Source organism: Blastomyces gilchristii (assembly GCF_000003855.2).
Source record: "Blastomyces gilchristii SLH14081 genomic scaffold supercont1.3, whole genome shotgun sequence".
Taxonomy (NCBI): Eukaryota; Fungi; Ascomycota; class Eurotiomycetes; order Onygenales; family Ajellomycetaceae; genus Blastomyces; species Blastomyces gilchristii.
In genome coordinates, this window is record NW_003101680.1 from 3,687,478 (window position 1) to 3,711,336 (window position 23,859).

A 23,859-nucleotide genomic window follows, 5' to 3' on the forward strand; every position below is an offset into this window, starting at 1 on the left:
TTAGAGTTCTGAATAATAGTTAACTACTCTGTAGTTAACCAACTAGTTATCTAAGAACCCCTGCCGAACGTACCTAGGGACGACTAATCAGACGCCCCATTGCGGGGTCTCTGTTTAAGGAACGGAACAGAGGGATGAGGACCCAGGGCTACGAAATATCACGATATCCGTATAGAGGTGTTTGTGAGCGAGTGCAGTCTAGATTGTTGATACCTATAATGGTATACAACGTATTCAGACAATAATGCAACGGCTAAACTTCCCTGAACCGTTATATATATTTGGCCAGTCAATTCATTTTGCCACTGTAAAAGACCCTAAAATGGGCCGACAGACAGTTTAAATCTGCTTATCATATAATGAACGCCCTCTGAGTCTCTGACCTCGGGTATCGAGTGGAGCATTGAAGAAGTGGATTAGTTTGAAACTGGAGGATTCGGCTTCGGCAGAGGATTATTATTGAGAATTTATTCTGAAGCTGCCGAGGGCGGACGGCGTACAGGCATAATGATCAATAGTTAATCGGCACCGGTAGTTGAAAGATTTAATTATGCCATGTCGGAAGCCAGTAAAGCCGAAGAAGCAAAACGACTGTGCAGAAGAAAGGTGAATTTCTCGGGGCTTGTAAATGCATCTGGATAGGGCTGTGTGTGTGGGGAAGAGATGAACGGGCTTCCAGGGCAAGGATGGTCAGACTCTAATTGCACATCATCTCTAACTATCGTCAGATGAAGAAGCATTAAACGCTACTGCGTACGCATAGTACTGTGTACATCTCCGGCGGCTATTGGCCTGGCCATGCATGGCCTTGGGCTAGTAGACAGCCCTTTTTTGGTCGTGCTATGCTTTAAGCTTTTTATCTTCATTGTACTGGATATCTGGCATTTGGAGCATGGACGTAATGTCGCGTTACTAGAGAATGATGGCTGAACGAGCCGTATGGCCTATGACTCTTGGTCAGTTTAAGTGATGTCGGAGGTAGGAACAAGAGCGAAAGAAGCATGATCAGTATGTTAATTACAAGGTCATTAGGTGGAGCGTGAGCGTCATTTGAAAGAGCTGACTTGAGAAATAGATAGGCAATGAACAAAATCAGTTACATTCAAAGTGAAACGAAGAAGGCAACAGAATCAGAGAGTAGAGAAGAGAGAGCTACGAGAGACGGAGAGAGGCAGAGCGGGAGAAACGATGCTAGAGCACAAATATCCGCCCGAATGATAAAGCGTACCTTTACGGCTTCCAATCCATGGATTATTGCTGAAACCACGAGAGATAAAATCGGAAAGGGAGAGACATTGAAAAATGGAAAGGAATGAAAGGCACGAAAGACAAAGGTTCAAATGGTGCCATTGAATGTGGTAGCTAGAAAGGGGTTGGGGGGTTGGAATTTTCTCGGAATTTGAGTATGTAGTGTCAACGGGAGAAATATCGTCAGATGGCCTGTTAATGGTTTCTTTTATTTGCAACATGCAATACTCTTTCTCACAGGGCTCTGAAAGTGAGTCAGGGTGGGAACTTGAATAATGCGGTGATGGGATGAGGATAAGATGGCTGGAAATAGAACTTAGAAGAGGATGCACGTTGCGATGCGGTCAGACACTTAAAAAGTATGAGTAGGAGATAAAACAAAAAACCTATGGCTAAATTCCAATAGCGGTCATCGCAGTTATGTGTCGGTGATTATTTTCCTTTCCCGGTCAACAGTGGACACTCCTCAGTCCATCCCTTAGCAGCCGTTCATCAACCGCATTGCTTTCCCCTCACTTTTCTAAATACGTCAACCTCAAAGGGCCTTTTCGACAGCCACCAGCTCCTTGAAGCCTTCGGAGTATCTCAAAGCCTCCTGTTGTGTCGGACTCGGAAGAGGCTTACGCGCATATCCACCGTATCCAAAGTGAGATAGCAGGCCACTTTTAGTACCAACCACGCCTCCTTGAATTGCAATCCAATCCCCCTGGGCCACAACCGCTTGTAGCTCTTGGGCCTCAATGTGTTTCCCAGCCTTGTAAAGCTCAATGATCTTGACGCAGGCTTTGGGGGCGATGTTTGCTAGGCCGCAGATAACCCCTGAACCGCCGCCAATTAGAGTCTGCATGGTGAAATCTGCAGATCCACCCATACACATAAATCCTGAGCCATCATCTGATACTCTGCTAGCTTTAGTCCCTGCTGCTATCCGATTCAGCTTTCCTGTATTGCCACAGGTAAGCTTGCAGCCAACAATATTTGGGTGTTTTGCCAGTTCGATGATTGTATCAGAATCCATGTCTATGCCCGCCGCGCCGCCCGGGTAGTTGTAAACTAATATTGGGATCGGGGATGCTGTTGCCACATCTGTAAAGAATTCGATCGTTGACTGAGGTTTGTAGAGGCCTTTATAATATGCTGGTGGAAGTACCAATGCATAGTCGCCTCCAGACGCTGCAGCCTCCTGACAGAGGCTGATAGTCTCTCGTGTAGATTGCGCTCCACACCCCACCATTATAGGAACAAGAAGAAACCCCTCTCTATCAAGAGCTTCCCGTGTTGTTTTGGTTACCAAGTTTCGCTCGTGGTGTGACAGATGGACTGCTTCGCCGTTCGAACCTTGGGTTGCCAACCCAGCAACCCCTGCTTTGGCCATACGAATCGCATGGTTGGAAATGGTATCTAGGTCCAATTCTTCAGATATTTCCTCGAAGAAGGCTACCGTTGGTACGTAGATTCCCGGTTTCAGTGGCCGTGATTCGTGATTATGGCTTTGGCCAAGGGAGGCGTTGGAGAAGCCATTGCTGTACCGAGCAGCTCCATGCCCTATAGGATACCCAGCCCGGCTGTGGTTGGGACCAGATGATGGGGCGTCGTTATGAAGGGGCATCTAGTTCGTAGTGGTATAAATATGGTTTGGCTGAGCTCGTTAAAGCAAAGGGGCACGCACCCCTGAGAAGGGAACAGGTTTCGGAAGGCTTGAAATCTGGAGAGACTTCAACGGCAAAGAAGACTGCTTTTAACGTGACTTGTGCGATGTTGAAGGGGGATTCATGTAAACATTCAATTAATTGAAGCCCTAGTGAAGGCAATAACAGAACGATGCAAAAAAAAAAAAAAAAAGACATCTGAATCCTCAACACCGATGAAGGTCTACATCAACTAGGGTATTAGGGGGTAGGGGTAAAAATTCCCGTCCGCAGCGGGCCTGTACCCTGCTCCTCAAGCTGCGGTGTATTGATCCAGCCCCGATCTCCAATCGCATGCTTGGGCTACGTTCAATCTGCCCGATTGCCTCCATCATTGGCAACGAGGAAGACGAGAAACATTCTCAATCTGGGCGGTAGCTAGAGCTGCAACCACAACAGTCTGCGAAGTTCGATGTATCCACTACCTAGGGAAGCTTTGATAGAGCGGCCATTGAGGGGTGGTGAAGCAAGATCATCTGCTCGGTGTGAAATAGTGCTGAAAAGCCCGCATCTTGATATTGGTCAAACCTCGCAGCAGCTCGTTGAGAGTTGCATGCTTGAAGCAGCTGGGCTGTCGAGGGTCGGACGTGTGGGGGTTTGTATGAACCAGTGCGGCTGTCAGATTCCGATTATGAGCGGTTTGCAAGGCCCTATTGGCGTGATAGGCTCCAAGACCGCCAGCCAGCCTAGGAGGCAGGCTGGTGTTGGTACTCCTGGATCGTCGCGACTCTCGCCCGTCGATGCCCAGCAGCCATAAGAGAGCTCGGCAATTTACCACCGGTAGGTGGTTCTGTGAAGGGGAACACCTTAAATCCAGTACCCCATACTCAGGGACCACCCTGGCCCATGCAGTTGGTGTCAGCCAACAGTATCTGGGCTTAACGCGGTATGTAGAAAATTTGACCCCAGCGCCCCAGCCACAGACTCGTGATGCCTCTACGATGTACGGAGTATGCGACTAACGATCCGGGCTGCTACTATGGAGCACTAACCGACTTTTGACTTTCTATCCCACTGCAATGTCGCATGTTCGCCTGCTGGTCGCACATGTGGAATTTTTGAAATACGAACGGTAGCCCATGGTTTCTCCTACCACAGTAAAATCTTGAAGATATTGATACTGGTGTTCTGGTTTGTCCGGGCCTGTCAGCGCTACGCCCACCTTTGTCTGGAATCCGGCCGAACGAAGGAGGTCTGCTAATATCGGGCAAGGCAAAGATTGAAGGATAGAAGACGCGCGGGGTGACTGCGATGTACAGTACATCCCCGGCGGCGATGGCGCGGTGACAGTTGGGGAACTCCAAGATTCTCAGTCTAGAGCTGCAAGGCCAGCGTCATAATTGGTGAGGTGTTGCGGCGACCCTGCCAGTAAGAAGGAAGCTTCCAGGACTTAAATATTGCCCACTGTTGGTCCTAGTTGCGTCCCACAATCAACTTATATCTGGAAAACTGTTGAACCGCACGGACTGATGAGCTGCTTGGGTGCCTGGTGGAAATTCCCATTATTGTCCTTCTTTCTGCCTTGTATTCTATTCCATCTTATCCTTCGCTTTGATCGAGATTATGGAACCCTGGATTGATATCACTACTACCCTGTGCCACTCCCGGCGGAATTCGGCTCATTCTCGTCTACAATTTCTGCCACCATTTTATCCGTGGCTTAGTTCGCAATCGACTTGGTGACAGACGTAAGGTTCGGATCTCCAGTTGATGCGCGACGAGGAACAGAAGAACAGTCTGAGAGGCTCGCGAGGCGGTGCTTCAAGATCAGGCTTTCTCTCAATGTCTGGCGGTTGTTCGGCCTTAGCAATAACTGCGGCCATTGTAGCGTGGGGAGATCATTCTGGTTTGACCAGGAGTGTGTTAGGATTATCCAAATGCCGGCATTTTGCTTCTAGTTTGGATTGATGGCTTCGTAGTGTATTATTGATTCACTTTGGATGCTAGATAGAATCAAACCAGACCCACTTGCAAGTGTTTTCCAAAGGCTGAATTTCGTTAATGTGGCACAACAGCTTTTCGAATGGGCCCGTCAGTCGCAGCCGCCAACATCCCGAGTGCCATGCAGTGACTTGGGGGTTTCTATCTTGTGGCTTTCTTCCCTGAAAAGTATCGTCTGTGCAGAATTATCCCCACGGCTCATTATCCAGCATAATAATCGAATTTCAAACCCATCTGCTGGAGACGACCATGTCACTCATTAATAAGGGCTATTAAATCGAAACTTTGGAGAGCACTGAGAAATGCTTTTTTGTGTTGCTTTTCTCGACTCTCATGCCCGTAGCTAGTAAACAAATACCTGTCTTGTGATCAAACACCAGAAACAACTAGGTGGCTATGTGCTCCTTATTTCTGACATGCGCATAGTGATCGAAATCAGAATATCCAGTTCTCCTGCCACCTTACTCTTCGAATTCGATGGGAGCAACACTCGAAAATTGACCACTCACCCACTTCATTTCCGCCTGGATTCCAATTAAACGCATACATACCCATTATTTCCCTACCCATGTTTCTGAAACGTCGCATTTTGTCCATGCGCTGCAAATAGTTAATGTTCTTGCAAATTGATCTTGGTTTTTCTGGTCGAAGAGGATGTGCAAAGCATCTGAGACTCAACTTGCAACTACCGCTCTCCTTCGACATTTTGAATTACCTGAGGCAGCCCTGAAATGGGTGGGCCCTGCATAGGTTGGTGAAGATGTTCTTAGTTTCATTTTTTGGTCCATTGATTAGTGGGGAAAGGAGATGAGGCAAGCGCGTGTATTCAAACAGTATATTAAAGCATAATCAATGAAGTGTATAGCTGATTCGTGCTCCTTTTGAGGTTGGTAGAAGGGATTCCGTCGCTTCATTATTTCACTTCGTTTTGTAGTCACTGAACCTCAAAAAGTGAAAAAAAAGACATAAAAGTAAAAGTAAAAATAAAAAAGTTGCTTAACAATCATCTTGATATTGGCAGACTTCATTCGCACATTGTACTGTGGAAGTTGACAGAACCCGCTGCTCCCCTATTCTGGTCTTCTTGTGCCCTGTAACCCGAAATGCTGGCATCAGAGTTCGTCTTTTAGCAAAAATACGTACCCCTTGCTGTAACAAGGAGAAAGATCAGTGTCATAGTTATGCGAACAGACGGGGTCAGAGAACAAACGTAAGCATTTGTGGAGCAAATAATATTATTGGACCTCGCCTTGTTGACAGAGTGAAAAGCTGGGACCCAGCTCTCAATAATAATGAACCAACCCCGGAAAGTTGCAAAAAACGCGGGGGTAAGCTTATCAATTTTTGGCAACCCAATCTGTTGAATGCCAAGCAACGCTGTCCTGTGCCGGAGGTGATGCAAGGCTGGCTGGAGAAGCTCGGACCCCGCCATGGTATTTCTCCCCGCAAACAAATACGATTTGTCCCAGCTCCTGTTGGATGGAGTATGTCGACGGGGGTTTCACACCCTTGTTAATCCCACTCTTTTTCTGGGTAGAACGAAATGAGGCTTTTCAATTCCCTCGTGTTGGCTAACTGGTTCTTTCGGAATAGATGATGGCTAATTTTGACGCATATTCGCTGGGGTGGAGTGAGGTATCCAGACAACTCGACATTGCATTCGTATGCACGTAGGATATGCATGCAGGTTTTACTGTGGAATTCTGGGAGAAGGGACGCGCATGGCTCGGCAACGACTTGCCGTTCACAACGCTGTCGAGGAGCCATCAGGGGAGTTTACGCTTGAAGAGGTGTGCTAGGCTAGAAGCCGCCATCTTCCATGGTTTGTTCTCGTCCAATCGTCTTATTCCGAGTTTAGGCCGATAAATTGCGGATTTTGACTGATCGGGGCCAATGATGTGGGATCTTCCAATATTGCCAGATTCAGCAAGAGAGCACATGTCCAATTTTTCAAGTCGTGCATTTGACTTGGGCTTGCCTTCGCCGAAGAAGCTCTGCAAGCGGGATATCGTCCTCATCATAGAATTCAACCTCTTCGTCAACCCCAAAGTCCCGAAGTCTATCACCCTCCGGATCTCTCCAACCTTCTTCACCGCTATCGGAGTTTCCCCCACTTTCAGATCCACTCAAGTCAGCAGAGTCTGTCATCTCCACATTTTGGATGTACCGTTTGTGGAAGGGGGTTCGACGTTGAACTTCTGACACAATCTGTCGGCGCTTGAAGTCTTCTCTTTGGCGGCGTTTAAATGCTTCAATTTCTTGACTTTGCGATGCATAGTTTTGTTCACCACTGAAATCGTTTCTAAAGTTGTTCCGTGGCATCGACTTATACATTCGATCTGGGTCGGGTGGTGGCCATGACACGGTGCTTTCTAAACATTATTGTTAAATTGACCATAAATGTATGAAATAGAATACGATAATAGCCCTTCGTTTAATTCCGCCCACGTACCTTCAAAACCGTTCACCTCGAACTCTAACCCTGAACCTTGACGTGGAGTTGAAGCAAGAGGCCAAAACCAACTAATGATCTATATATGTTTGTGAGTTAGAGACAGCACATATGAGTGTGGGATGGCCTTCTGCATCTATGAGAAAATGGACTAACATTAGCGCTTCCTCCCATACCGGATTTTATATTGTTCCAGATCCCAATGTCGTATGGAAATTCCTGTTTTTGGATACGCACAGGAACGCCGTCCGGGCCATCAAGATATCCTCCAAGGACACGAGCTCGTCGAAGAAGTGTTTTATGTCTTTCAATCTCCCAAACCTCGATGGTAGTTGTGTTTCCCCCCAGACACCACAGTGTTCGTGCCAGCAGGATTACGAGTGCGAAGAGCACCGTAGAATTAAGCACAACAAGCAAGAACAGGTGAACTAGCTGTGGAAGGCTTGGCCCCAGATACTTTAGCACGAGTCATTGCATTGGGTGTTAGTAGGCGCATTTTACTTGGGTGGGATACAGAGTAATTGGGAAGCCGGCAACTCACGCTCGGCAGATGCCGGTTTTTCCAAACGACAGCAACACGGGGGTAGAGGAGACATTCAAGGTATGTCATAGAACACACTGCATAAAAGAGAAAACGAATGAAGTGGGGGAAGGTAAAATGAGAAACGCAGTTTTCTGTCCAGGGGCAGTGGTGGTCCATTTTGGGTATGCATCTGTCACGTAAGCGTTAGTCATGATAATAACAAATAAAGGTCGGGAAAAAAGAGGGCAAGGAAGTAATAAGAAGCTAAGAAGCCCTCACCGCTGGCAAGACTTGCAATGGTGAGCCCGAGGAGGCTTGAAAGTATCACATCGCCGGCACCATCGTTGTCGAAAGGATGAATATTGGATACCATTTTGCGCCGTTTCTCCCGTCTCAATGACATCATTTGCGACAGACGGCTGCCAACCAGCAGGCACTTGCCCGGGATCTGTTGTACAAGCACGGTAATAACAAATCCAAAGACATGCTACCAAAACGTTAAACTTAATCAGTTGGTCCTTTCTTAGCGGCGATGGCTCTAAGTATAGAAATATATACTGCGATGAATATGCAAGGAATGTGATAAGTAAAGAGACGGCTGGGATGGCGAGGCGGGAAACGTTAATGGCAACCATCGTCTCGTGTTTATCGTACTCATCCTGCTGATGCTCCCTCGTCGTGAGTCTGTTCCATGATGCTCGATGGAGATGGACAGCGACATCTTATATCATGTGATTTATCCAGCTTAGTAATTACAGCCGTTAGATGCCCCTGAACCAAACGACAACTCTAATCCAAACCTCTGTCATTCTTGAAACTTAGTTAACTGTCAATTGCGAGATATCTAGAATCTAGAAGCGTTCATATATAATTTATAAGGTCGTGTGTATTTTCTACAAATTTGACAATCAATACATATCAGTTGCAGTGTTGTATGAGCGCACAAGCTTTTTAAGTTCAGCTGCATAACATCACTGTTTCTGAGAATGGACAATGTCAATCGCACATCTTCCCCCAGATACTGCGAGGGCAGTTAGGTCAACCTCCGCTATTTCTGACCCATGCTCTCTTGTTAAAGAGCTTATCGATAACAGCCTTGACGCTGGGGCCACCTATATCTCAGTCGAAGTGTCTGCTAATACCCTTGATACCATTCATGTCAAAGACAATGGCGTCGGCATCCATCCGAATGATCGTCATCTGGTTTGCAAACGCAGCTGTACCAGCAAACTTCAGACTATTGATGACTTAAAAAATATCGGCGGAAGCACTTTGGGTTTCCGGGGAGAGGCCCTCGCGAGTGCTGCTGAGATGTGTGGTAGCATCGCAATAACAACAAAGGTAGCTGGAGAAATGGTCGGGGAAACTTTGAAATATGATCGCACCGGGCTACTGGTCAGGTATGCTCTGCTCTATTCAAGAGATATATGCAAAGCATTTCTTCTAAGCAGTTCTGACTACGTGCGTTAGTTGTACCAAAGCAGCTCATCCGACAGGGACCGCTGTTCGAATTTCCGAGTTCTTGAAGTTGGTCCCTGTTCGGAAACAGATAGCTTTAAAGAGTGCTCCCAAAACACTCAATCAAATGAAGAAAGTTTTGAACGCATATGTGCTTTCCCGCCCTGAAATTCGACTCTCTTTCAAAATCTTAAAGACTAAAAGTGACTCCAGTTGGGTTTACGCGTCGACGGAAAATGCAACAGTTTCCACTGCAATGTTGAGAGTTGTCGGTGCCGAAGCCACTTCTCAATGCACCACAATAACATGGCCTCAAATCCAGGGTGGTGATGATGATTTCTTGCCGGAATCCTTAGACATAAATGAAAGTAATCCTTCAGCGATCCGGATTGTTGCTACAATCCCGAAGCCTGGTTCCGGTGAGTGATATCTCGTTTTATTGCCAATGATAAAGGTAACTAATTCATCCAGACCTCTCGAAAATCAATCATGCCGGTCAGTATGTTTCCATTGACGGGCGGCCTATGTCAATATCCAATGGCGTTGGGAAGGAGCTTGTTAAGCTATTCAAATCTTATCTTCGTTCTGGATCACATTGCGTTGGCAGCCAAACATCACTAGTGAACCCATTCCTTTTCATGCATCTGCATTGCCAACCCGGCAGTTATGATGTCAACGTGGAGCCATCTAAAAATGATGTCGTTTTTGAAGACTCGAAACTGGCTATGTCCACGGCGGAAAATCTGTTCAAAACCGTATATGGTGAAATCGAGTCGAAACATACTCATCAGAACAATCGCCAGCTCGAAGACCAGGGGTTATCTCCGCAGGTGATACGCTCGCCTCGCAGTCGGTCGGCCAGTAGCCGACGTACCCACGAAGCCAAAGATCCGCCATTATTTCTCCATATTCCAAGCCATGCAGTAAAACATTGCCATTCCATAGGTAACGCCCTTGTTAGCTCAACACAAGGGAAGAAAGACAATGTGTCAGTAGCAAGTTCCGCCGACACCACCTCCTGTCCACAGCTAGCCGAAAATAATCCGACCCTTTCCGATAGTTCTCGATTGACCAACCCATGGATGCTTGCTAAAAGGCAATATGTAACACCCCCGAAGAAAAACGCGCAGTCTCGCAACTTTAACTCTCATCTCCTCACCCCTGCGTACGAGGATGAGAGTTTCCGTTCTGATAGCACAATGGTAGAGAATTGTACGACTAATTCTCTGCCTGCGAGCCCCGCAAACCTGACACCTATCCCTATGCAAACACCCGAAACGCGGTTGGCGAAAGCCGGCCACAATATATCTCCGACAGGTGTTAGCAAGTCACAAATGAACGCACTGAGCAGTCTCTCCGAACCCTCAGTTAGCCATGGAGGAACTCAGAGGGTGTTAGGGGGCTCGGGCAGCTTGGACGTCTGGATAAGAAACCGCCGAGATGCTGCTAATCATCCTGCTGACGAAGGCCAAGATATTGGGATACCGCGGGATAGGGAAGATTGTGAAAATCGGCTTCCAGAGATAGCTATTGCGAGACGCTTTGGTAAAGAGGGAAATGGCGTTTCCACTGGGCGTAGTCATGCATATTCTCCAGCAGGGCTTTCGCCGCGTGCATTGCTCAGTTCCCCAGGTATCCATCGGAACTCTACTCTCTCCAACACAAGGGGCTACCGCCCACCATCGATTTCATTCGAAGTAGATGATGATCAAAATTACCGAATACGTGAGTCAACTGACAACCAAAATTCTACGGCAGAGGAAGTGATAGGCGAGGCATTGGACTTCGAATACCGGAAGAAAGCCGCCACGCGGCTCTATAGGCAACTGCAGCAGCAGCAAGAGCAGCACCAAATGCCTGCTCAGCCGATGTTACTCTCATGGGCGGGAGCCAATCATGTTAAGACATCACAGAGCTCTCCGCATCAAAATCGATACAGCAAAGCCAAAGCTGATCTAGTCAGTCATTCGCCTAGGCCCAAATTACTCAGTCATGAGATGGCGTTCTTGGTGCCCGAAATGGATTCGGAAGATCCAAGGGAATATTTTAGGCGTCATAAAGATGATTTGTCTCACCACGCATCTACACACATAGGGGTTAAGAATAAACGTATACTAACAAATCAGCTACCATTGGAAGTGATACCAAATGCGTTTGCACTTCATGGACTCGCGCTCAACTGGTCGAGGAAAGACGATGTAGCGTCGATACCAGGTAATGAATTGTTTAAAGCGGATGAATACATTCGAAAAGGCATTGTGCCTCCGTCCCCTGCGTTTCTCGAGGTGCAACCGACAGATATCAGCCTCTGGACTACCCGATTATCAACCCTGACCCAAAAGCAATATCGATCCGAACATGTGGGCGGAGAAGTGGGAACCAAACTCGTTTTTGATACAGTTCCGATGTCACATGCGAGCGCTCCGTAGAGTAAGAACTTTATTGCAATCTCCCAGTTTCTCACGTGGGCGTTTCAGCACTGTTGTCCCAATGCCTCCATTTCTGAGGCGCGGGTTTACCTCAGTTTCTCGAATTTTCGCCCACCTTAGCTGATTTGTTTGTATTGTCATATATATTAGTACAGATTATAGACATCATGCATACGTTTGTATTTTTAGATGACTCTAATCATACGATTTCCATCTCCTAATGTATGGGCTGACTAGTTTTCTTTCGTTGTCGAAATTCACCGAAATTATTTTTATCTAAATTTCTTACCCTTTTTGATAGCATTTATGCACGCACACATTGATTTCAAGCTGACCCACACACTCCGCAACTAGCTCACATTTTCACCAATATGAAGTTACTTCTTAGGTTTTTTTTTTTTCAAGCTCTCTGAGATTATCTAGCCGCACTGCACTTTACCCCTCTAGGAAAATTCCACCCCACTACAAAGCGCGAACCACCAAAGCCACGGGCAAACCTCTCCGCTGTGGTCGAGCTACCAAACAAAGCGTAGATCCAAGTACCTAGGTATGAGAAATTGAATACTTCGGAAATATTACCTAGCTCTTCTATCCTTGTGAAACATTGAAATTCACCCGAGCTAATACTGAATCAAGGAAGAGAAATTCCAACGAGAGAAATCTATTATTTTGTTCCCTATGTCCAGGTTAACCCTGAACAAATTACCATTTAACTAGGGCAGAGAGGGCTTGATGAAACATACAGAACCTAATTCCCTTGCTCCGAATTTCGGGTCGGACCGAAGTCGCCCGTATCAGGGCTATCAGTTGCTCATGAACAAAATGGCTTGTGACAATCGGACCATCTCATTCTTATATGTTTGGAACAGAATGCAAAGCCTGAGATAAAGAAAATAAAAGAAAATAAAAAAAATATTACACCCCATAGAACCTGATGACTCACGGCGCCTCCTGTCATTCCTAAATCAAATCTTGAACTCCTTGCAAAATCATCTTCTCACCATCCTTCCGCCGAAAGCTGTCTTATCAATAACAGACCATGACAGTTGCAACCACAGAGCAGGCGCAGGTGACGCCTACGGCTCAGCCCGTAAAGCAGACGTGGAAGCAACCATCGCACCCAGACGCCATCACAGTCCGGTCTTCGCCTGCTCTCGCCTCGGGCTCAGAAGCCGCCGTTGAAGGTCCCTCCTTCAATCTCACTGCAGTGGCCAGCAAGAATATCCCAGCTAATACCCTCATCGCGAAGAACACGTCCACCACTCTCGCCTCAGAAAAGGACTACTCCACCGTTCAAATCTCAGCAACGCATCATATCAGACTGAACTCGGATCTACTATACTGCAACCATTCGTGTGACCCCAATGTCCGTTTCGTAACGTCAACGCTCGCTTCACCCAACGTCGGGCTGGAAGAACAGGTTTCCGGTGCAATTGAAGTTTGGAGCACGAGAGATATTCCGGCTGGAGAGGAGCTTCGATTCTTCTACCCAAGCACAGAATGGGAGATGGCACAGCCGTTTCGCTGCTCATGTGGCGCGGAGAAATGTCTGGGTTTGGTCGATGGTGCGAAAAAGGTTTCTACGGAGGTGCTGAGGAGGTACTGGCTCAGTGGACATATCGAGTCCTTACTGAACGAGAGGGATGGACTGAATTGATTTTTCTACCGAGCGACGTTCTACCCCTCTTTGGGCCATCTGGGAATGAAATATTTAGGTGCTTTGAATATGGACGGGGGAAACTTTCGCCGCTCACTTCTTTCTGGGTACATGAACAAGAGGGCCAGCGGGAAAATAGGGAAACAAGAGCGAAAATAATATATATACAACTGAGGCTGAAGCTATGGACAACTAAATATATTAGGAGGAGTGCGCGATATATACAACATACATAACTGAATAGAGGGCATTATGTACATACATGTACAGACTAGACATGACTATAGTGGTTTTAATACAAGGCATCTTCCACCACGCTTCCAACACCATTTCAATAGCTTGTGTACTCATTACTATGTTTCTCTACCATGGCAAAAGAAATCAGCATAATGCCTGTAAGGACACTGAAACTACGCAATGCAAGCGTCTCTCGCACTTGCACCAATGGAGCGTTGTTAAACGGACATTCGCAGTCTCATCCCCTCCTCATCTAGGATTGGGGCGTGGACAACTTCACCCGCTGAAGGAACAAGCCCTTGATACAATGTTTCTGCAGCCTCAGCTGGAGTCGAGTTAGCTTTCCGGTTCATCCCGGAACCAGGCTCAATACCGAAAGTCCAAATCAGTCGATGAGGGGCACCGAGATAAGAATCTCTGGGAGGAATAAAGAAGTACATATTCTGGGCATATGCGTGTTAAAGTTAGTGCGAGAGAAGCTCTTGTATTCCTTGGATTTGGTTGAAGATGCTCCGCGACGAAAGCAGAGCGGGAAACTGTTCCCTGGAACAAACTTTTTACACTTTTGTAATTGACTCCATAAATTACCAGACACTGATCAATATAGCTATCCTCCGTACTTGTACATGGTAATGTAAATCTTAGGGAATGGTTTCTAAAAACATTTCTGTAGCCAATGAACAAAGGCTGATCAAATTAGGGTTGCTGACTCAGCAGAAAAAAGGTGGCGGGAAACCCATGACATCATCGTCTCCCCTCATTATTTACGGTTGATTTATTGCTAACGAACTGATCTGACCAGCCATTGGAGTACAAAGGACGAGTAATATCCGATATCGACGCCCATAAACAGATATTCGTTCCCTATCCATTCCGAACAACAGCAAGAATAACAACCATGTCCCGTCCAATTCCCGTCACCATAATCACAGGATTTCTCGGCGCGGGCAAAACAACCATCCTGCTCAATCTCGTCAAGCAATTGCCCCCAGACTACCGGCTAGCACTCCTAAAAAATGAATTTGGAGACCTAGCCGTAGACTCACAGATAGCCGCCGCGAACTCCATCTCCGGTGTCCGCGAGCTCCTGAACGGATGCATCTGCTGCAACCTGGTGGGACAACTAGGCGACGCCCTCCTCCAACTCCGCGATGAAGTAAAGCCAGACCGCATCGTCATCGAGACAAGCGGGAGCGCATTCCCAGCCACGTTGGCGATGGAAGTGAACCGCGTCGCGCGCGAGAATAATGGCCAATTCGTCCTGGATGGGGTCATCAGCGTGATTGACGTGGAGAATTGGGAAGGGTATGAGGACACATCGTACACGGCGAAGTTACAGGCGAAGTACACGGATTTGATTATTTTCAATAAATGGGAGGACGTGCCGGAGGAGCGGTTTGATATGTGTTTGGACCGCGTGGCTGATCTGGAGCTTGATACTGCCTGGGTGAAATCGACGAAGGGTTTGGTGGACAAGGATGTCCTACTGGGGATTGACGGGGCGTTGCTGGCCAAGGAGATGTCGGATCGCGGACATGCATCGCTGGATTTGGTTTTGTTAAATGGAGGCGATAACACAGTGGCCAAGGATGCTTATGTGCAAGAGCATAACCATGGGCTTGGTGAGCCTGGGGAAAATGAGCACCAATCCGAAGTGGACGTGCTCTCCGTCTCGCTCACCAGCTCTCAGGAGTCTGATACGGTGAATCCGGAGGCATTGATCACCCTCCTCCTCTCTGCGCCCAAGGATGAGGTTTACAGGATAAAAGCCATCATTCAATTCCCGGCCGATTCGCCTCCGGAAGACTCGTCAGGTGAGAAGGCTCAAGTGCCTACATCACAACCAACGCAGGAGGGAGACGTGAATGTCAATGGAGCTGCCCCTTCTGGCAGCGGAGCAGGTGGCATCAAGACGCAGAATTATATTCTTAACTGGGCCTTCGGCCGATGGACATATACCCACTCCCCAGCCTCGATAGACAGCGCTTCTAAAAGCAGTGGTGACGGTGAAACAGCAGCAGCAGCGCCGCCCGAGCAGGCCATAATTGCGCGTATGACGCTTATCCTTGCCAGGGGTGAATCTCACAAGTGGTCGCGGAAGCTGGAGAGTGGCGGATTGCTGGAGGTCGCAGGCGACTCTGGAGAGGAGAAAAGAGGTGAGGTGAAGGTGGAGCGTCTTGCTTGATGTTTGGCGTATACGGGTTTATTGGGGAAAAGGGAGCGTGAAGAAGAGAAGATGATTGATGTAAATGCTGCGGTATACCATGCCAACCGCGCTATTTTGCTATATGGAATGTATATATTTGTGTTTATAGTATTTTCTTTTGTTGCAGGCAGGGTACCTGCATTTCACAACATCTGGATAGATAAAAAGGAGGGGAAAGAATGAATAGGAAGACATTGGAACTGGCAGAGAGATCAAGGATTTTGCTCTTTTACAAATATCATTCCTCTACACACGCACTATTTCAAAACATCTATGCATCATTAAAGCATAAGAGATTGAGTTGCATGCTTTTCCTTCAATTACTCAAAGGGACGCAACTCCCTTTTCCTTCCCCTCTCATTCCGCTCTTCCTCATGACCTGAGACGACAGATATCAGGGGTTTTCATGCTTGACAAGTAGTTATCCTATTTGGGACCGGGGATACAAACTTCTTTACGAGTATTCTGCAAAGTACCGTGAAGAAGTAGGACAAAGTAGTAGACAAAGAAATAGATAGGTCAGTAGAAAGAGGAGGACAATTGATTAGCTGCACATTGTCTTTCACCCCATGTTTATTCAGAGTGGACAAATGCAGGGAAATTGTTCGGAGAACAGGGTTGAAAGATGATGGCGATTGCACTTCTCATGATTTAGGGTCTGGTTCGCCTTCATTCACATCCTTCTCCCCGGAATAGGAGTGCATGTATCTACCTGCTTGAGGGGAATAAAGGAAGTGGGCTGTAGAAAAGTGTAGAAAGGGAATAGAGGAACAAGAGGAACTAGATAATATGCCAAACTTTTTTTCTCTCACTGTACGTGAAACTAACTCTGAATATAGATGATAGGTAAATGTATTAATTAAACCAAAACAAATCGTCCAGAGATCTAACCAAAAATTATCAAGTTAGAGAGGGAAGAATCCCGACAAAAACAAGACATTATATTATCAGAAAAAAATATTTTTTTTTGGTTTCTTTCCCTTTTCTTTCCTTTTTCTTTCTCTAAATGCAAGAATATAAATCAAGCAATCCCCGATATTACTTCCAGGCTGTGCCTAAGAAAAGAAAGCTCACATTCTCATGGCATAATATTAACGACAGTAGCCACCATCATACTTCTTTCCCACTTCGTTACTTGCATTTTCATTGGTTGAATTAAGCCGATAAACGATTCTCTCAAATATCGTTCGAGTATTCCAGTAACGCGGTAGCACTGGGCTCAGTGGAGATGTAAATGACTTCATGTTTATCGGTGAACCCATTGAAACGCGTTGCGCTGCACTTGGTATATGCACCCATGTTCTCGAAGTAGAGCCAATTGCCGACGTCGAGGGCTCCAGGGAGGGTGGTGCGTTCCGTGATCAAATCGATGCCGTCACAGGTCGGGCCCCAGATTGAATACTCGATTGGCGTGCAGACTGGGCTTCCCATTGTCAGAATCTGCGGCACCGGATGCTGGTGATCGAAGATGATGTTGGAGAAGTTGCCGTAGACACCATCATTCAGATAGATCATGTAGGCTTCGGTGGCACTATCCGTAGAGGCGGAGTCAGACATTTCCAGACTGACATCACGACGTGCAATTACGTTCGCAGCCAGTGTGAACGCTGACGCGACATAGTAGCGCCCAGGCTCAGCGATGACGCGGATATGGGGAGGAAAATGCTCATCAAGAGCGTCGCTGAGGGTAGCTGCAAAGCGTTCAAAGGTATCCTCAGAGAAGCCCCCACCGACATCAAGGACTTTGAGATCGAACCCAGCTTCAGCAGCCTGGTCAAATACGTAGCGGGAATCCTCCACGGCCTTGACGAATGACCTCGGGTCCTCAGCTCCCGACCCGACGTGGAAGCTGACACCAACGACATTGAGCTTGAGCTCCTTGGCCAACTCGAGCAGAGAGCGTGCAATGGAGAGGGAGGCTCCGAATTTCATGCTCAAGCGGCACAGGCTAGCAGAATCGTCCGTCAAGATGCGGAGATACAGTTCGGCATCAGGGCACATTTCCTTGATCTTGTACAATTCATCGGAATTGTCAAAGGTCATCTGCTTGACGCCCACCTGTGAGGCGTAGCGGAGATAGGACTTCGTCTTGCACGGCTGTGCATAAATGATACGGCTCGGGTCGACGCCAACACCAAGGGCCAAATCGATCTCCGCTTTGGACGCACAGTCGAAGCCATTGCCCAGTTTCGCCATGAGACGCAGGACTTGAGGGTCGGGGTTGCATTTGACAGCTGAAAATGGATTCGTCAGCATTCAATGGTTTTTCTTTTTTCTTTTTTCTTTTCTTTTCTTTTCTTTTTTTTTTTTTCGAAAATGGAGAAAAGTAAGAGCAGGTTCAAGACATACCGTAAAACGGCTTCACACGTCCCAGATTCTTCTTCCAACGGATATGCTGGCGATAAACCTGACCCAGATCTGCGACATAGAATGGGTCTTCCTCGCCGGGGTGGCAGTTGTGGATATCGATCTTCGCGACTTTCTCCTTTAAAATCTCAAAGATCAGGTCCTTGGAGGCTTCCCTAGCTTGAAACAAATCGAACCCGCCATGATTGTGAGAGGACTTGTAATTATTACTGTCGTCAGGATAATTTTGGTGCACATATATATCATGGGGTACGAAGGCAAAAGGTGCCATAACCATCCAAAAGGATAATGCCGGGTTGAGTTTTGGTAGGTTGTAAGTGTAAAGAACTTGTATATATATATGAGTTTTTTCTTTCGTTTAGGATAGATGGGTAGACCTTTTAACCCGGGCGTATGGATTCGTGTTAGGGTGGTCGGAACGTCTCAACACAACCGAAATTGACTGGACCTAGCCTCCTCGACTCTTCCTCCTGAAGAGGAAGAACCTGTAGAGAAGTCCTATGCGGCAGCTTAATGTTCTGGGGAACGAGGGGGTTGTGCGCTGAGGGATCAACGAGCACAAAAGACGGGTTGCGGAGAGCTACTTGAAGGACAGCCAAGCGCGTTAAGAGGATGGAAACGCTGGTGAAAAATGGAAGAGGGGAGAGGGGACGTAAAGAGGGATGTTTGGCTTCGGAAGCCGTTGTGGGCAAAGTGCCTTTGGGGGTGTTCGTCCCAAAGGCGCGGGTTCTGTTGTGGGAAAAGTTGGTGAGGCGAGGGCTCGATCGGGCTAGAATTGCAGGGAGTCCGTTAGAAATGACAGATTCTTCAAAAGAGGAGCGGGAGCAGAATGCAGTGAAACGGGGAAGAGATCAAGAGCATCAAGGACAGCACGCAGTCACACGGGTTTGTTTTACGAGTGGCACAGAACGGGCATCCATCGTGGACTGATGGAGGAGCGCTGAATTGGAGGGGACTCACATTTGAAGTGGACACTTGTCGTGCAGGAGGGACAGACAAGTGGACGATGGGCTCGACGAAGATATTAATAAAGAAGGTCGAGAGACAAGGGTTTGAAACAGCTGCTGTGAAGTGCTGAGCTAATGATTTCTGTCGAGTTGGTAGTGGTAGTGGTGGTGGTGATGGTTGTGGTGGTTGTTGTCGGAGTTGTGGAGGTTGAATGAAGAGAGAAAAAAAAAGAGGGCGGCGGGAGTGGGACAAAAAGTTTTTGTGGTGACGAGTTTTTGTGCGGGAGCGAATAGCGCCGACGAGGGTTGCAACCACCACCAGAGCTAGCTTTGCGGGCTCGCGTTCGACCACAGCCAGGGTAAACAGAGGCTAACTGCGCGTAGACGCAGAAAAATGGATACAGAATATAAAATATAAAAGAAAATCAGAAGCCAAAACAAGCCATATGTCCTATCCAGCCAGCCATCCCATTGGCACACTCCTGTCGGCGCAAACAATGGGCGGACATTGATGCCCTGTCGCCCTGTGCCTTGTCTGCTCTAGCTCAATGCATCCTAGATTCCTGGAAATTGAGATTCTCATCTTTCAGACGAGTAAATAACGAAGTTCTGCAATAATTTGTGTTCCTTTTTCCCGTTCCCGTTGCCCCTCCACAAGCTTCCTTTTTAATTTACGAGCTAGAACTCCCCAAGGGTACGAGCTAGAAATTTACATGGCGGAGAAGGATGGAAGACCATCATCGATGAATCATTTCACCCTCCCCTAACTTGGATCGCCTTGATTGTGGCTAAGAATTTTGGATCACATTGACGTGGCAGTGACTGGTCTCTGGTTAGTTACCGCACATTTGTCCTAGTAGTAATAATAATCCTGTGGTAGTAAATACAGTAGCAAGCTTCTGGCAATAGTAATAATAAAAGTGTTACGGAGGTATAGTACTCAATGCAAATTACAAATATCAAGGCAACGATAAGCCCATGCTGGAACCGCTAAATCTGACTGACCTGCATATGATATTCTCAACATTCCTCCCTCTTTTTCCCCCCTCTCCCCACCTTGAAGAGTCTATCAATAGGCGTAATGTAGCACTTGCAGCCGCTCTGCAGAAAGCCGAGAAGACGATCAACAGGAGCAAAGCTGCAGCCTGTATCACCAATGCTGAGATATATGCCGGGGCTTCTCCCATCCTATTCGTCTGCTCAGCTCCTGCTAAAAAATGGGCTCTCAAACTCAAATCCTTTGTGCCGTGGGGTGTGCAGATTTATCCGTGTTCTCCACAGGCAGCCACACTTTCAAAAAAAAAAAAAAAAAAAAAAAAAAAAAAAAAAAAAAAAAAAAAAAAAAAAGGAAAAGAAAAGAAAAGAAAAGTACTCTCCCCTTTGCCTCTTCAGAGTCCCCGTGGCCTCCGTTAATCCATTATTTATGTAAGCTACAAGAACGAGAACGGAGCGGTGAGCTGCACCAGCAGCCGATGTTCCATGTTCTGGCGGGGGTTCCTCGCAGACCTCCTTATCTCTAGCTGTGTGTTCTGGCCATCTCTCCCTGCAGTCGTCGTGGCCCCAGCTATCGCAATTCCAGCGGTCGATAAACAAACAAGGGATAGACCTCCACTGTATATATGAGGGATTTTTTTTGGTCTGTTAAAAGAATAGCCGGACAGGCTTAATCGTTATTATCATCGTATGCTGTAATCTCAAATTCGTGTCTTTTTTGTCCGCTGCAAAGCGAGAACACCACTCTCACATCATCAACTATCTGCCGGGGAATTTTTGCGAAACGCATATAGTTCGATATCGACTGACTCATTTTCTGAACCAAGGGTGGGCAGCGGGGCAACGGCACGGCTATCGATTTCAAATCCTGCGTTCTTTATAAAATCAAAGAACACTTCCTCACTATCGTGCCGCCTTTTTAAGGCCACCAGCACAATAGCACTAGGAGAAATTTGCACCAGCGCTGTAAGCATTTGAACCAGGGCTGGGAGGCTGTCTGCATTATAAGTGCAATCCGAAACAACAATCAGATCATAACCATGTTGAGCAATTTCTTCCGGCACAGCTTCATCCCAGTCAAGCACCTGGAATCGAGCACTGGACAATCTAGCAGGAGTGGCAAACTCCAAATTGCGGCTGATGATATCCCGCACCTCTTCAAGGTCGGTGAGCAGTACTGAGCACTGAGGAACTATCTGGGCTATTGCGATTCCGACAATCCCGCATCCCGTACCTAGCTCGATGACGCGAAGTGGTGCGCCCTTTCGCTCATAGAATAGTCTTTGCAGTGTGGGAATAGATCCTCCTAGGCGCATATATGCATTCTGAATTTCCATCACACATCCCAACGCAGCGTCCCTGTATTTTATGTCAATGTTAGACGGTTTTTGGATGGGTACAGATTAGGTGTATGGGTAAATATGTATGCACTGTACATATACACAGCGACCCAACGAAGCATAATATTTTTGCTAGTTGACTGATAGAGAAGAAACACTTTTTTTTAACTCACCATATATGCCGGGCAATACTATTGCCCGTCTCTTCCCACGCCCTCAACTGCGGTCCAATTTCCAGCTTAAAACATCTCTCAACTAATTTTTCCGCCTGCGGACCATAATTTCCCCCAAACTCAGCACTCCAGGCAGTAACAATGCTGGGAGCCTTGGAAGGTTCCAAACGGTCGACAAGACCAGCGTTGGCGTCCCTCACACTGAGTCTCGCAGCTTGATTCGTATCAGAGATCTGGCATGGCCCGAAAACGATCTTCAACTCTCGATTCCCCGCATTCCACGTGAATGTCTCGTCGAATGAAGTTGTTAGCTCGTTATCATTGTTGGTAAACTGCAAGATGGAAAGAAGCTCAGCGTCTTCTGCAAGGAATGTGTCCCCCAAGTCTGTCGTGATGGTGATCAATGCTTCCACAAAGCACTGTCTATGAGAAGACGCCACTATTCTGGGGGTCTTGAGAAATCGGATGTAATGGGGCATAATTCAGAGTGATGGTGGGGATATTAGTGTTTCTGGAGAACGGGTGCCAGAGAGAGAGATATATATATATGTAAGCTTCTTAAAGAGGTCATGCCATATGCTTCCGTTTTAGTTATAGGGAGTAAGTAATATAAGCCGTAGAATGGTATGGGATAGTTTGAGCGGAGGTTGACGCAGTCTCGCGTTCTAGCTGCACTGCTTCTTTTATGGCTGCCTTTCCCTCGCCGGCTTAAACAAAATGGAAAACGAATAAAGGAACCTTTCCAGCGCTGCGATTTCTTTCTTTCTGTCGGCTGCTTGTGGAGAATCTCAATACCAGCCTTGGAACAAACTGGCGCTCTTTGGTCGCTCAAGCAGCCAGCTCTCCTGCAAACAAGGCAAACTTCTGGGGGCGGTTCACATCCCATCCCTAACATCTCGTCGTCCCACCGACATATACAGAGTATCTTTCCCGCGATTCCTTAACACTTCTTTCTCATGCTGCCGCGCACTCCCTAGACAAATGATGAAACTGAAAACTACTATCAACCAAGGGATCATACTGGATACAAAATCCCGCAGAAAGAACCCCTGGTTACAGCCCTACCTTTCTAATTTGCTCAGCCGTCCTAGTATCCGCTCCATGGAACTGGACAGGCAGGATCCTGCCATTCGCGATTTGCTCGCTCAGCCTGCCGCATACAATTATGAAACCGTGCATTGTTCTCCAGCAGCATCCCTATAGAACCGTCCATCTTGGCGAGAATGCAGACTCAAGCCAGCCGCACGGATTTGGCGCATGCGCAAGGAGTCTTTACGTCAAGTTTCCGCTCTCCTGTGGCGTGATACGGATTAGGCTACACTTATCATCTATTTCAGTGGATGGCAAATTGTTCTCCTATTGGTGCATTTCCACTCCTAACATACCTGCAGCGCCACGGCTGCTGACTTGCTGGTTGCCTGGTTGCCTTATGGTCTATGGACAATATGTACAGTACATGTACATACATGTACGATTTTCATTCGCCCAACGCTTCAACCAAAGTGCAGGGCAACCACTGAATAGGAGGAGACTGTTAGTCGATGTTGGACAGCTCTTTGATATATCGCGCTCAGCTTTGCCTACGCGTTCGAAGTTCGTGGGGATCAACGTATTAGACAATACTGCTCCAGCTTCAATTCCGCTCGCTGTTTGTCAACTGGAGTGTAGCTCAATCGAGCACCTAATGCTTCACAAACACCGCTATATTGACGTACGGACAGACCCGAGCGGATTAATTCTGCTTGTCACATGGCGGGATTAAGGGTTAAATAAGCGACGGCCAAATGCGCTGTTTTGTCTTACCATAGAAAATTTTCAAAATCATACTTACTTAGTGCTCCAGTGCCTCCAATAGCTTGGAATTGGAAGCCCTACCGACGAGGGTATGAAGCGTATGCTGGAAGCTGAAGTTTATCTCGTTCAGTTTAGACTAGCCTCAGCGTTTAGCCGTAGAAGAAGTGAACATTCAGTTCAGTAGGAGGAGAAACGCGAAGACTTTGTTTGGCCAACTGGTTTTGGCCCAGTTAGGAATATTCAACCCCCACCGGTTCTTCCAAGGTTGCTTACCGTATGGGAAAGATGCGAGGAGGAGGAGGGGTCCCTAGTCTGTATATTTGGCCTGTCAATAGATCAGGCATAGTAATGCAATTCCAGATATTCTCTCCAGACACTAAGTAAACCGCCGCCTCAACCCCCTCGA

At 47.2% G+C, this 23,859-nt stretch overlaps 8 protein-coding genes across 9 annotated transcripts; 4 read left to right on the forward strand and 4 right to left on the reverse strand.

Moving 5' to 3' along the window:
• Positions 1-1,783: 1,783 nt before the first annotated feature.
• BDBG_02384 (dihydrodipicolinate synthetase) lies at positions 1,784-2,857 on the reverse strand (the record flags this gene model as incomplete). The annotated part of the gene is made up of 1 exon (XM_002627667.1): positions 1,784-2,857. One exon carries the CDS (start codon positions 2,855-2,857, stop codon positions 1,784-1,786), a length of 1,074 nt encoding a protein of 357 aa, XP_002627713.1.
• Positions 2,858-3,063: 206 nt separating this feature from the next.
• BDBG_02386 (palmitoyltransferase pfa4) lies at positions 3,064-8,531 on the reverse strand. Its single transcript, XM_031720764.1, has 5 exons — positions 8,132-8,531; positions 7,871-8,042; positions 7,486-7,785; positions 7,330-7,408; positions 3,064-7,249 (listed from the first exon to the last, which is right to left on the reverse strand). Exons 1-5 carry the CDS (start codon positions 8,485-8,487, stop codon positions 6,828-6,830), a joined length of 1,329 nt encoding a protein of 442 aa, XP_031577040.1. The 5' UTR covers positions 8,488-8,531; the 3' UTR covers positions 3,064-6,827.
• BDBG_02385 (uncharacterized protein) lies at positions 3,349-3,693 on the forward strand (the record flags this gene model as incomplete). Its single annotated transcript, XM_002627668.1, has 1 exon — positions 3,349-3,693. The coding sequence occupies one exon, from the start codon at positions 3,349-3,351 to the stop codon at positions 3,691-3,693; it is 345 nt and encodes a 114-aa protein (XP_002627714.1).
• Positions 8,532-8,845: 314 nt separating the features above from the next.
• Positions 8,846-11,739, forward strand: BDBG_02387 (DNA mismatch repair protein; the record flags this gene model as incomplete). Its single annotated transcript, XM_002627670.1, has 3 exons — positions 8,846-9,252; positions 9,323-9,729; positions 9,782-11,739. The coding sequence occupies 3 exons, from the start codon at positions 8,846-8,848 to the stop codon at positions 11,737-11,739; spliced, it is 2,772 nt and encodes a 923-aa protein (XP_002627716.1).
• Positions 11,740-12,162: 423 nt separating this feature from the next.
• On the forward strand, positions 12,163-13,722 carry BDBG_02388 (uncharacterized protein). The gene is made up of 2 exons (XM_002627671.2): positions 12,163-12,286; positions 12,376-13,722. Exon 2 carries the CDS (start codon positions 12,779-12,781, stop codon positions 13,394-13,396), a length of 618 nt encoding a protein of 205 aa, XP_002627717.1. The 5' UTR covers positions 12,163-12,286; positions 12,376-12,778; the 3' UTR covers positions 13,397-13,722.
• BDBG_02390 lies at positions 12,396-20,449 on the reverse strand. 2 transcript variants are annotated; one of them, XM_031720766.1, is made up of 4 exons: positions 20,159-20,449; positions 19,167-19,975; positions 18,189-18,975; positions 13,293-18,073 (listed from the first exon to the last, which is right to left on the reverse strand). In XM_031720766.1, exons 3-4 carry the CDS (start codon positions 18,481-18,483, stop codon positions 17,016-17,018), a joined length of 1,353 nt encoding a protein of 450 aa, XP_031577042.1. In that variant the 5' UTR covers positions 18,484-18,975; positions 19,167-19,975; positions 20,159-20,449; the 3' UTR covers positions 13,293-17,015. The 2 variants fall into 2 exon arrangements, with proteins under 2 accessions (XP_002627719.1, XP_031577042.1); XM_002627673.2 differs by having other exon boundaries at positions 12,396-18,073; positions 19,167-20,446.
• Positions 14,115-16,188, forward strand: BDBG_02389 (CobW domain-containing protein). The gene is made up of 2 exons (XM_031720765.1): positions 14,115-14,357; positions 14,436-16,188. The coding sequence occupies exon 2, from the start codon at positions 14,532-14,534 to the stop codon at positions 15,816-15,818; it is 1,287 nt and encodes a 428-aa protein (XP_031577041.1). The 5' UTR covers positions 14,115-14,357; positions 14,436-14,531; the 3' UTR covers positions 15,819-16,188.
• Positions 20,450-20,502: 53 nt separating the features above from the next.
• On the reverse strand, positions 20,503-23,851 carry BDBG_02391 (UPF0665 family protein c). The gene is made up of 4 exons (XM_002627674.2): positions 23,727-23,851; positions 22,725-23,668; positions 21,660-22,649; positions 20,503-21,505 (listed from the first exon to the last, which is right to left on the reverse strand). Exons 3-4 carry the CDS (start codon positions 22,136-22,138, stop codon positions 20,902-20,904), a joined length of 1,083 nt encoding a protein of 360 aa, XP_002627720.1. The 5' UTR covers positions 22,139-22,649; positions 22,725-23,668; positions 23,727-23,851; the 3' UTR covers positions 20,503-20,901.
• Positions 23,852-23,859: the final 8 nt, after the last annotated feature.